At 38.2% G+C, this 12223-nt stretch overlaps 1 protein-coding gene and 1 pseudogene across 1 annotated transcript in view; both read right to left on the bottom strand.

Annotated features, from left to right (window-relative positions):
* The window catches only part of DYNLT3 (dynein light chain Tctex-type 3), a 10388-nt gene extending 6494 nt beyond the window's left edge, over positions 1 to 3894 (bottom strand). Inside the window, exons 1-2 of the mRNA XM_006918262.3 lie at positions 3768 to 3894; positions 1406 to 1447 (exon numbers count right to left, since the gene is read on the bottom strand). Coding sequence (XP_006918324.1) covers positions 1406 to 1447; positions 3768 to 3797 — 72 coding nt within the window. The 5' untranslated portion in view covers positions 3798 to 3894. The remainder of the gene's footprint in view (positions 1 to 1405; positions 1448 to 3767) is intronic.
* LOC112484917 lies at positions 1756 to 1871 on the bottom strand (annotated as a pseudogene).
* Positions 3895 to 12223: the final 8329 nt, after the last annotated feature.

Below are 12223 nucleotides of genomic sequence, written 5' to 3'. Positions count from 1 at the left end.
TCCCTCTCCCACCAGACCAGCAAATGGCAGCAGCCTGACTAAGTGTGTCTCTCTGCTGACTCAGTCTTTCCCTTGGATGCCTCTTCCAAGGTAGGTCTGAACTGAACAAGTAGAGAGTTAACAAAACAAGCTCCAATCTCCAACCCTGCCTTTACCAATAATAAAGGTGAAATTTTATTTTTTCTAGTGGCTCTTTTGTCTTTTCATTTGGCTCAGAATGTGAGTAAGGGAAAAGGCACTATTTAAAAGGCTTCTCAAATAACCCAGCATCCTTTTCTTCATGTTCCATCAACCAAAGACAGGCCCTCCTGACAATGAGGTTGTTGTTACTCCTGCCCTTCTCATGACCTCCATCCCCTCTTTCACCTCCCCAAAGCATTCATTTGTACTTTTGCATTGCCAAGGTATTGAAAACATTTGCATTCTGTTTTAAAAATTAAATATTCCTGGGCTACATAGTTCTAATACATAATTATGAACTATTAAAATGTGGCAGGATTTTCAGGTGCCTGTCTAGGCCTCAAGCTGCTTCTAGTTATACAAGGCCAGCCCCGATTGAATTCTGGGTGAGTCTGTGTCCCAGAACATTAAGGAAGATGAGGTACTATCTCAGGACAGACTGATGAGGTGCTCAATGCTGAGAGGGCAAGCCAATCCAGCCCAGACTAAAGGCAGGTAGAGCCAGCTCATTTTTTCCTAGGATTTGGCACAGTTAAAAATGACTCAGGACTATTAAAAGTATTCATAAATATCTTACCCACAGTGTATGTGATGCCCCTAGAATAATTTCATGCCAGAATTGATTCCTTAAAGAAAACTACTTGTCTATTTGCCTAACAGGAGGGTCAGATTTGATGTTTCAAATATTTTTCTTAAGATTTTGATTTCTATCGTACCAGTGTCTCAAAGGTATTAAGTGATTATTTTTCTGATTATATTGGAGTAAAAGAAAAGCATATAATGACCAAAGACAGATATTTCTAGGGTCTCTTATTTATTTAACATACACACACACACACACACACACACACACATATAAGATATATATAAATATACAAATTTACATATATATAAAAGTACTATAATACTTTTATAGTATTAATATTTAAAATGATACTTGGCCTACTGGGTTAAAAGTTCTTTTGTTCCAAACACAGGGCATCAGTTTTAGAAAACAGCAAACCAGTTTCCTAGACTCATACTTAACATCACTTTCAGAGTAAGGCCCAGGATGCCTAACAGCATACAACAAAACAGAAGCACTCCTATAAAGAGTTAGCAAACAAATATTAAAAATCTTGTTTTAATACTAAGGTTTCTAACTTTGTACTGAAAGTCAAGACACAGCTTTTTAAAACTGTAATCAATGCAGCAGGCTTCAAAATGAACAAGATGTATAACTCACCTCTTTAACAATATTGTGGGCTTCCTCCGCATTGAAGCCAACCTAAAGGGGAAAACAAAAGATAAAGCTGCTTTCAACACAGACTTCCTTTTATTTGTAACCATGATGATACAGAGAATCCCCTAGGTTGGCATAGACAAGTGTTAGTGACAGGAGACCATAGTGATAAGGGGCATCCGGTCTACTAAGGCTGCTAGAATCCTACCTCGAACTTTTAAAATTACAGAATACTTTCCCCACCTACCTCCCTGGAGATTTCGATTCATTAGGTCTGAGGCAGAGCCTGGGTAACCAAGTATTTTTTAAAAAGTGTTTTACTGGTGATTCTTTTTTTTTTTAATTATTATTTATGCCTACAGCACCTGGTCTTCCTAGGTGGTCTCCCATCCAAGTACTAACCAGGCCCGACCCTGCTTAGCTTCTGAGATCAGATATCAGGCTTGTTCAGGGTGGCATGGCCATAGACCATGGACTGTGGCTCCACTGGCACACAAACCCAGGACCTTCTGCGTGTAAAGCAGACGTGCTAATCACTACACTATGGAACCACGTTCTACTGGTGATTCTGATGAACACCTTAGATTGAGAACCATTGCGTTGTAAAGCGCAGGGAACAGCAGAAGGTGGGTATATTGATGTGTTATCAGTATATGGGAGATGGCTGCAGCAAAGTGAGACTTGATCATCCTAAATTAATGTCACTTTAATACTACATAATAGGTCTGGCAACTCAGCCTTTTCTTTGGAGTGACTTGATGGACCCCTGGGTTAAAAGCAACTATTAATGACATCCAAATGTCTGTCCTAGAGTAGAGAACTAGGCTATTTCAACTGAGATTGAAATCGATACCATCATATTTCAGGTAATACATCTGTTTCCATGAAGACACTTTTAGGTGCTTTATGACATCAGCAGTTTCGTAAATCCCACTGTACATCTTAAAATTAAATCAAAAAACAAGTAAATTCTGAGAATAAGTATTATCTTGAATATAGATGTAGTATACATGTAAAACATTTTAAACTCAATTACACCACAGAATTACCCAACAAAGGAATAAAAATACCCTAATTAGGAATATGAAGACAGGTGTCATGTTTTGACCCTATTAAAATGATCCTCTTACCTTAAAATAAGGTCCTCATCTATACAAATTAAAGGCTGTCCATTTCACTCTGATTTGGAAGATCACCAAATAATTAGGATGTACTGGGTGGCCATGGTAACACATGTAACTTTATTTCTTTTTAAATACACATATTTAGGAAGTACTACCCTACATAGCCCTCTTAGGAATCAGGAGATAGCACCTGCCCTGCTGGAGGATATGCCTGAGGGTGAAATTGCTTGTGGATCAATTTCTAAAGTAAGAATACTTTACCACTAACTTGTAAGAATGTATGCTACCTTCATCACAGAACTAATTAATTTTAATGTGGTTTTACCTTCTGCAGAAGCCCAGATCCTAAACATGGCTGGACCAGAAGCTCCTTCCTTCCAAGGATCTAATAGTATATCATTTTATGCTATACCTCCACCATGTGCCCCTCCCTTTTTTATTTTCACCACACTATTCACCTGTGGCTAACACTGGACAGAAAATGTCTTTGTCTATTCTGCCCTTGCAGGCCTGCCACAGGATATGCTGGGATCCAACAGGCCTCATCCTCCTACTGATTCATGTGAAGCCAGAGTTGTAGTTGAGCGGTCAGAGGCCTGGGTTCAAATGGATGATCTGTCATTCCTGGCAGTTTGAACTTTGGGAAAGTCACTTAGCCACCATGAAAGTCAGAGTCCCCATAAGTAACAGGAAGATACCAACTGACATCATGGGGTTCTGGTGAAGATATGGGAAGCCTGAGTCAGTAAGCAAGGGCTCGTAATCCATAAAGCACCTCGTTCAGCCTACCCAGGCGCGAGTGCCAGGGAGCTGGAGTGGCTCCGCCACCAGGGCCTTGCTTTCAGGGCGGCGGGACTTGCTGGGGACCCCTAGGGATGTAGGAAGCAGCCAGCCGGGAAAACCGGTTTCCAAGGCCTGGCCGGCAGACGGGCGGCGCCCTCCACCCCATCCCCACCCCACACACCGCGAGTCAGGCCTTCAAATCATCGGCCCCGACCGCACTGCCAGCCTCAAGAGCTCATGGCCACCCCTGCCACACTCTCAGCCCACCCTCCAGGATTCTGGATGGGGGGATGGAGACTAGCGGAGGAGATCCTGGGCCCCGAGAAAAGGACCCAAGTTCAGAGGACGCCGCCCCCCAACTCTCGGGGGCTGCCAGGCGCTGGGAGACCAGCAGGCCAAGACCCCCCGCCGAAGCGGGCGGGGGCGGGGGTCGTTTGCAGGCAGCCGAGGGGCGGTACCTCGTCGCAGTGGCGATGATACTCCTCCATGGTGGCACCGACTCTCCCGGTGGGGCGGAGCAACGGGCGGGTCCAGATCCGCGGCCGCGCACTGGTCTCCAGGGTGAACCCGCCTGGGATTATGACCCTGGGCGGTCCTCACGTAGGACGCGCCTTTGTGTCGCAGCGACGCTGCCTTCTTGACAGCACCGGCAGAATTCCAGGCGATGGGGTGGGGTTGGGGGACGTGGTAGGGGGGTCGCGGGTGGCCTCTCCTCGATGCCTCCGACCGTTCTGGAAACAAGGGATGGCTGTTAATGAGCTAGGAATTGTGCCAGTGTGGATCAGATAGGGTGACCTGGTGTTAGTCTAAACTTCACATTATTGATTGAGTGCCCACTGTTGTGGTTATTTGCACATATTTGTTGACTATCATATAGCAAATAAGTGTAGTTAATGCAGTGGTGAACAAGCCGCTTTGGTTTGTCCGCTTTTTAGCTATTTTACTTGGAAAAATTAACCTCCCACAGCCTCAGTTTTTTCATATGAAAACTTAAAATTATACCTTTTCACGGTTGGTTGTAAGGATTAAATGAGATGCTGTATACATAACTCCTAAAGCAGATGCTCCTATACACCTCTTCGATGACTATGTAAAAAGAAATATTTGATTTATAGGAGAGAAGTTAAAAATACCCTAAATTATAAGTTCTAGCCAAACGATGGTTACACTTATTTAAAAATTACTAAATTCCAGATGATTCCAAGGATTTCCTCATTTAAACCCACAACTACCCAGCATATTTGGTTCTGTTACCATAAGTTAATTTGCTTAAGGTTACATATGTAAGTAGAAGAATTATTTAAACTCAGGTAGTCTAAGAGCATCACCCAAGTTCTTAACTACTGTATTAGTTTCATATTGCTGCTGTAACAAATTACCATAAAATTAGTGGCTTAAGGCAGCAGAAACTTATTATTTCCCAGTTCTAGAGGTCAGAAGTCTAAAATGGATCTACAGGACTGCGTTCCTTCTGGAGGCTCTAGGGGAGAGTCCATTTCCTTGCCTTTTTCAGCTTCTAGAAGCTGCCTATATTCCCTGGCAATATTTATTCTCATGCTCACATGTGGCCTTGACTTGGGTTGATCAGTTTTTCTTAGGAAGGCAAATCTTTCCCTCAAATGGCCAGGAATCTTCTAGGGTTCCATTGGCCATGGTGATTTCTTCCTTGGCAAAATGTATAGAAAAACATAGGTTTGGCATTTTCATCTTCTATGGTGAAAAGTGAGTTCTGCTAGAAAGGAAAAAAGGAAGTGAAATATTTGTAGGACAGTCCTTTCCCACTTTTTTGATGCCATGGTCCACATATAAAAGATGATATAATTTACATAGTATATTGGAGTAAACTAAGGGGGCTTCAGTTTCATCTTTGGTTAAAAATATTTTCTTTACATTATATAATTAAAAGAAAAAACAAAGTAGAAAAGATGTTAAAAATTGAATTTGTAAAAACTTCCAAATAAAATCTTCCAAATGGTTTAATGAGGCTCTCAATCTTGCTTTGGTGAACATTACATTTTATATTCGGATTTATGCTTAAAAACTTCCCGTTTGAGAGTTTTTAATAATTATGTGTCCTCGAAATCTTAATAGAATCTATTGTTGAGAAGTGTTCTTCATAGAAGTAACTGATAAAACATTTAGCCCCATTTTACAAACCATTCGAATTATATTTAAAGGCTTCTGTAATGATAGTCTAAGTAATTAGGACCAACCCTTTCACTGACAACTAGGAAGGCAGTACAAAATATAATAGGCTTTTGCTCAAAGGAATGGAGCTTTAACAATATGGGTGGAAATTGCGGACCTAAGAGCTAGGAGAGGAATGAAACCTAGAAGAATGAGCTGAGCATTTGGGAAAACTTTTCACCTGGTTGTGAAAAAATTCAAAGCCTTTTGCTCATGCACCAAGGGATAAAATATTCAGTTTCCATGGCTTGCCAAGGAAGTCTCCAGTAAGAATCATACTTCATGTTCATGTTGAGATTCCAAGGATCACACCCTCCAAGGTAAGAGTGTAAAATAACAAAGCTTGATTTTTCCAGGACCGAAGCTCAGTTTTAAGCCATTTCAATCCTTGAAATTGAATTAAGGTGATCTGGCATTGCTAATGCTTCTAACCACCTTCCAGAAACAAATGTAAATTCTTTCTGGAGGAAGAAAACATCATCCTAGGCCTCAAATTAGATATATAATTGTTCACATACATCATCAGGTGCACAATAAAATATAACTAGGCACATAAAAAGACAAAACAACATTATCATAATCTACAGACAATAGGAACAGCCCAATCAGGGGTCTAGATGATGGACTATATGAGAAACAGACTTAAAAATAACTATGCTTAGTGTGTTCAAGGAGACAAGACTGAGAACTGTAAGCTATAAAAAATATCCAAATGGAATTTCTAGAAGTGAGAAATACCATAACCAAAATTAAAAACTTAAAGGATGGATTCTGAGGTAGTTTAAACAAGGCTGAAGATTTAATAAGTAAAAATTTTAAATTAGTCTTTAAGAAAATATTAATAATGGGAAATAAATGAATAAAAATATGTGAGAAAGCATAGGAACACAAGGAATACTGTGAGAATGTCTTACATACATAATTGGAGTTCCAAAAAGAGATCAGAGAAAATAGACCTAAGCAATATTCGATGAAATAATAGCTGAAGATCTTCCATAAGTGATGAAAGAACTTTATTAGTCACAGTTACTACAAGAAGCAGATGGAACACTAAAAATATAATAATTCATTAAGGATTGATTTACAATGATATATATTAGGGAAATGGATATGGGGAATCCACAAGGAATAGTTCAGAAACATGATACAGTGTGCTTCTTTTGCTCTTCAACGTTCATCCTCTTGACCAGCTACAGAGGCAGGAATATTACAGCTATTTTATGTTACTTGATCCTGTCCTGCTTTTAACTTCACCATCTTATATAAGGGAAACTGATCATGACTAATGGTTGTGGCTTCAGGTAGTTATATGACCAACTTGTTCTTACATTAGAATAATACAGTAGCTGATGGGTCACCTCTAATTGTCAGTGAGCATGTTTTAAACCACACACCTATTACATTTATATGGGCCCTGTGGTTGGCAATGTAATGTCACCAAAGTGATGGATCAGTGTCATGTTGTACAATTTGGAGAGATGAGGAATTTCTTCAAATCCACCACGGAAGCCTTCTAATTTTTTAATGCATGTTCTTAATTTTATATTCAGAGCTCTTAATATATATATATATTTTTTTCCATGCTTTATTATAAGATGCCAGGTGACTATACAATCTTCTGTTGCCTTTGAGACTGTGCTACAGTCACTTGATCTCCAATGTCTTCCCCTCCACCTGCATTCCATCCTCTGGTGATATGAGTTATCAGGTCACTTCATGCCATTAACTACTCATGCCCAATTGCTTCTCAGCAAGAAGATTTTTTCATGTGCTCCTTGAGTATAGAAACAATCACGTCCCAGTGTTACATTTGAGGATCTACTTCCTCAGGATTTACTTCCTAATATTCTATATTAGTCAGGGTTCTTCAAATAAACAAAACAATAATAAAACAGAACCAAAGAGAGAGGAGAGAGAGAGAAATTTATCTTAAGGAATTGGCTCACACGTTTGTGGAAGCTCAGTGAGTCCAAAATCTGATGAGGAAGATCAGGAGGTTGAAGACTCAGGAAAGAGATGCAATTCAAGTCCAAAGGTAGTCTGCTATAGAACCAGGAGGAGCCCATGTTGCTGATGAAGTCAGCAGGCCATCTGCAGAATTCCTTTTGCTTGAGGGAGGTCAGCCTTGTGTTCTAATCAGGCTTTCAACTGATTAGATTACGTCCATTCACATTATGGAGGACAACCTGCTTTACTCAAAGTCCACTGATTTAAATGTACACCACATCCAAAAATACCCTCAGAGAAGCATTCAAAATAATGCTTTACCAAATATCTGGGCACCATGACCTAGCCAAGTTGATACAAAATTAACCATCATAGGCTACTTCTGATACTAGTTACTGTATCAGTCAGATTGCCAAGATAATCAGATGGCACACTCAAATTAGCATAAATTGAAGGGGGCCCACTTACAAAGGGACTAATTATAAAGTTGTGGGCAGGTGAATGACAAGTGACATTACAAGAACCTGGGAGCTGTCACCACTTCTAGGTACAGAAGTATGGGGAGGGTTACAGCACTCCTGGCTGGAAACCCGCCCTTCTTTTTGGAGTGTATTATCTTATCTCTTCACCTCCTGAATTCCACAGGGCTACAGCCTTCCTTAGTGTGGCCATCTCCTTTTAAAATATACTTTCGATAAATCCTAATTTTTCTCAAAAAAAAAAAAAAGAAGTTTGAGGGGAAAGAGAGGCTTAAACAGTCATGTGGAGAAGGCCACTTTGAGAGAAACACTGACCTTTTGTGAAGGGATACATTAAACACAAGGTGCCTTCCACAATGGGAACCAGGGGAATATTTACCCTGACCTCTTCTGCCTCCCTCTGATCTACTGAAGCTCCTTGTTGGAAACCAGAGGGCATGGGAGCTATTGTAATCCAATCCTTGGGTCAGTTTCCCACAGCAGAGAGTGAGGTGGAGCATGCATGTAGACAGGCAGAGATCTCAAGCCACAGATCCAAGAATCCCTGAGGTTCCCCAAGCAGAAAGAATAAAATAAAATAAAAACAAAAATAAAAATATTTTGGCACATCATAGTAAAATGGCTGAAAACCAAAGGAAAGAAAAAAATTATAAAGTAGCATCTCCCTCCCCTAAAAAACGAATTACCTTCAAAAGTCAAACACGGAGACTGACATGTACCTCCACACAGACACAGTGGAAATCCCAAACAATGTATTTTTTGACACTTTGAAAACATGGGGAAGTAAAATTCTGTGATCTTAGAATGTGTACTCAGCAAACATAACCTTCAAAAATGAAAATTAAATAATAAAAATGTAAAGGAAATAACCGAGAAAATTAGTCACCACTTTAAGAAATACAAAATCTATTCTTTTGGCAAAAGGCAAATAATCCTAGATAGAAATTTGGGCAATATAGAAGGAAATAAAGAGTAATGAAAGAGGTAAATTTGTGGACCAATTTAATGATTACCAACGCTATAAAGCAGTGATGATAATGTCTTATGGAGTTTAATATTATGTCAAATTAAAATACAGGATAATAATGTAAGTTGAGAGGAAGAGAAATTGAGTTGGTGGTCAAAGGCCCTTTCAATTCAAAGAAGTGCGTAAAAGTACCAAATTTATATTTTTATAAGTCAAGGAGGCATTTTGTATATGGTAAGTAATAAAGGAAAAGTTTAAAAGATGTATAACTACCAAGCTAATAGAGTGGGGAAATAGAATAATAAAAATGCTCAACTCAAATGAAGGCAAGGTAGGAGAAGAAAAGGTGGTACAAATGGGTACCAAATAGTAAGGTGATATATTTTAACCCAAATGTATCATAATTATGATAAATATAAATAGATCATATGTTTCATTTAAAAGATCAAAGACAGAACAGAACATAATCCACTTATATGCTGTTTACAAGAGACACTAAAAATATCAGAGATGCCAAAAAGTTGAAAGTAAATGGATAAAAAAGGTATACCAATCAACATTATCCAAAGTTGTCATATATATATATTATATACATATATATATAATATATATATAAATCTCAGATAAAGTAGGCTCTAAGACAAACATTACTAGAGGAAAGGAGACACATTTCATGATAAAAGTGTCGACTCATGAGGCAAACATAACAGTCCTATATTCATGTGCACTTAAAGTGCTTCAAAACATGAGAAGTAAAAATTAATAGAATTAAAAGATAAAATAGATAAATTCATAACTGTATGGAAAATCTTAATACCACTCTCTCAATAGATGACATAACAGGCTGGCAAAAACATACATCAGAAAGGATATAGGAGATTTGAACAATGTGAACACATTTTTATCTAATCGACATGTTTAGAACTCTGAACACAACTGCAGAGTACATATTCTTTTGAAATACAAACAGAACTTTATAGGAACTAGATTATCTTGCATGGGGAATTTAATCAGCACTATTTTTATGAACAATGATTGCAATATGGGGATAGATATTATGCCTATTTGTTTTACAGCTGACAGTCTTTCAATTTCAAATCATGAACACATAACTCCCATAAGAAACCTTTTCCAGAATTAGAAAACATTTATTTCACTTCAGAACTATTCATCTTTGAGAACCAGAGTTCATTGTTTAAGTAACAAGGTACCACTTTGGGAATGAAAAATTTTGTATACAGTAACCCCTCTTTATCTATGGCTTTGCTTTCCACAGTTTCAGTTACCTATGGTCAACCATGATCTGAAAATACTAAATGGAAAATTTCAGAAATAAACAATTTGTAAGTTTTAAATCATGTGCTGTTCTGAGTAGCGTGCTCAAATCTTGTGCCGACCCACTCCATCCCACCCAGGACATGAATCAGCCCTGTTTCCAGCCACCTGCCCAGTAGTCAGTAGCTATCTCAGTTATGAGAGAGAGAGAGAGCACATTCACATAACTTTTATTACGATATATTGTTATAATTGTTCACCTTTATTATTGTTGTTGTTAATCTCTGCCTGTGCTTATAGGTATGTATGTAGAGAAAAAATATACTATATATAGGGTTTAGCATTATCTGTGGTTTCAGGCATCCACTGGGGGTCTTGGAATACATTTCCTGTGGATAAGGGGGGACTACTGTATTTGAATAAGACTTCAAATCACAGTTATTAACGTTCTCACTAGTAGACCATCATATGATATGTAAATACTGTTGGAAATCTCCAATTTGTAATGCTAACCCTGCTTCCTTATAGGTTCTGTTTCAGCCATTTGCTTGTATAATCTTTTTGTTTCTAGTATGTATGTCACTATAACTCAAGACTTTTACACAGTAATATTTCAAGGCCTTAGTAACATCTGGTCCCAGTGTGACAGAATGAATTTTCTTCCATAACTCAAACAATTATTACAAAAGAAAATTGCAAGGTAATACAATTTTACTAATTACCAGAACTGATAATCAAGAGCAAATATTAATTTTTAAATTGACTTACTTGGGATGAACATGGATCAAACAATGGGGCCGGGAATAGAAGATATAAATGGAGCAGGAAGTTACTATGCTGAGATATACTTTTTTTCCATTTTAAAGGCACTGGTTGCTAATGTATATGTGTGAAGAGAAACGTCCTATTTGTGAGGATTGCTATGCTGTGCAGTAGTCTTTGGAGGATTAAAAAAAAAACAGGATTTGAATACTGGCTGCAAATTAGAGTCACAGGGGGAGGTTTTTTAAAAAAAAAAATCTATGCTATCTCACTGCGGTTTTGGCTTGAATGTATGTATACAGATATTGAATGTTTTATACCTGAAACTTATATTATTAACCAATATTACCACAATAAAAAAAAAATCTATGCTAGATCCTACCCTTTGAGATTGATTTAATTGTTCTGGAGAGGGACCTGGCATCAGTAGTTTTTCAAGAGCTTCCCCACATGACTATGTATATGCTTCTCCATGTCATCAGGGTTAAGAAACTTTTATTCCCCCCTCTAGATGTCATAAAAACAAAGTAAATGCACTTTTTCTGGTAAGGTTTAAATACAGTTCTGCTGGAAGTTAGAACAATAAATTATATTACTTCTTGTTTTTGTTTTTGTTTTTGTTTTGTGGCTTATGGTTTGGTCATTCTTCACTCATTTATTCAACAAATATTTACTTAACACACACTATGTGCCGGGCATTTTATTAGGCAGTATTTCTCAATTAGGAGCAAATGTCCCCTGGCCCCTGGGGACATTTGGCAATGTCTGGAGACATTTTTGACTGTCATAACTAGAGTGGGTGTATATAAGCAGCACAGGCCACAGATGCTGCTAAACATCCTACAATGCACAGGACAGTCCCCTGCAGCAAAAAATATTTTGCGCAAAATGTCAATATTGTGTTAGATGAGGGTGAACAGGAAAAATTTCCTGTCTCTATGGAGTTTATGATCTAGTGAAGAAAGTCAGCCAATATGCAAATACTATACATTTGTATGTGTGCACACATATATATGTATATATGTGTATGTGATGTCAAGTAATTGTGTTATAAAGATGACTTAAGCAAAGTGAGGCAATAAAGCATGACTGAGGAGAGGCTATTTTAGATGAGGCGATAAGGGAAGGCTCCTCTGAAGAAATATTTAAGCAATCATTTGAATAATGTAAAGAAGTTAGATGAGAACTGGGAAGTTAGATTAGAAGTTAGATTAGAAATTGGAAGTTAGTTGAGAGGGGTCAATCAATGTGTTTTCTCAGAGAGTAAGGAAGGGAATTGGGAAAATATGGTAAGACT

This window comes from Pteropus alecto, unplaced genomic scaffold, assembly GCF_000325575.1.
Source record: "Pteropus alecto unplaced genomic scaffold, ASM32557v1 scaffold28, whole genome shotgun sequence".
Taxonomy (NCBI): domain Eukaryota; kingdom Metazoa; phylum Chordata; class Mammalia; order Chiroptera; family Pteropodidae; genus Pteropus; species Pteropus alecto.
This window is presented reverse-complemented; position numbering and strand designations above follow the sequence as displayed.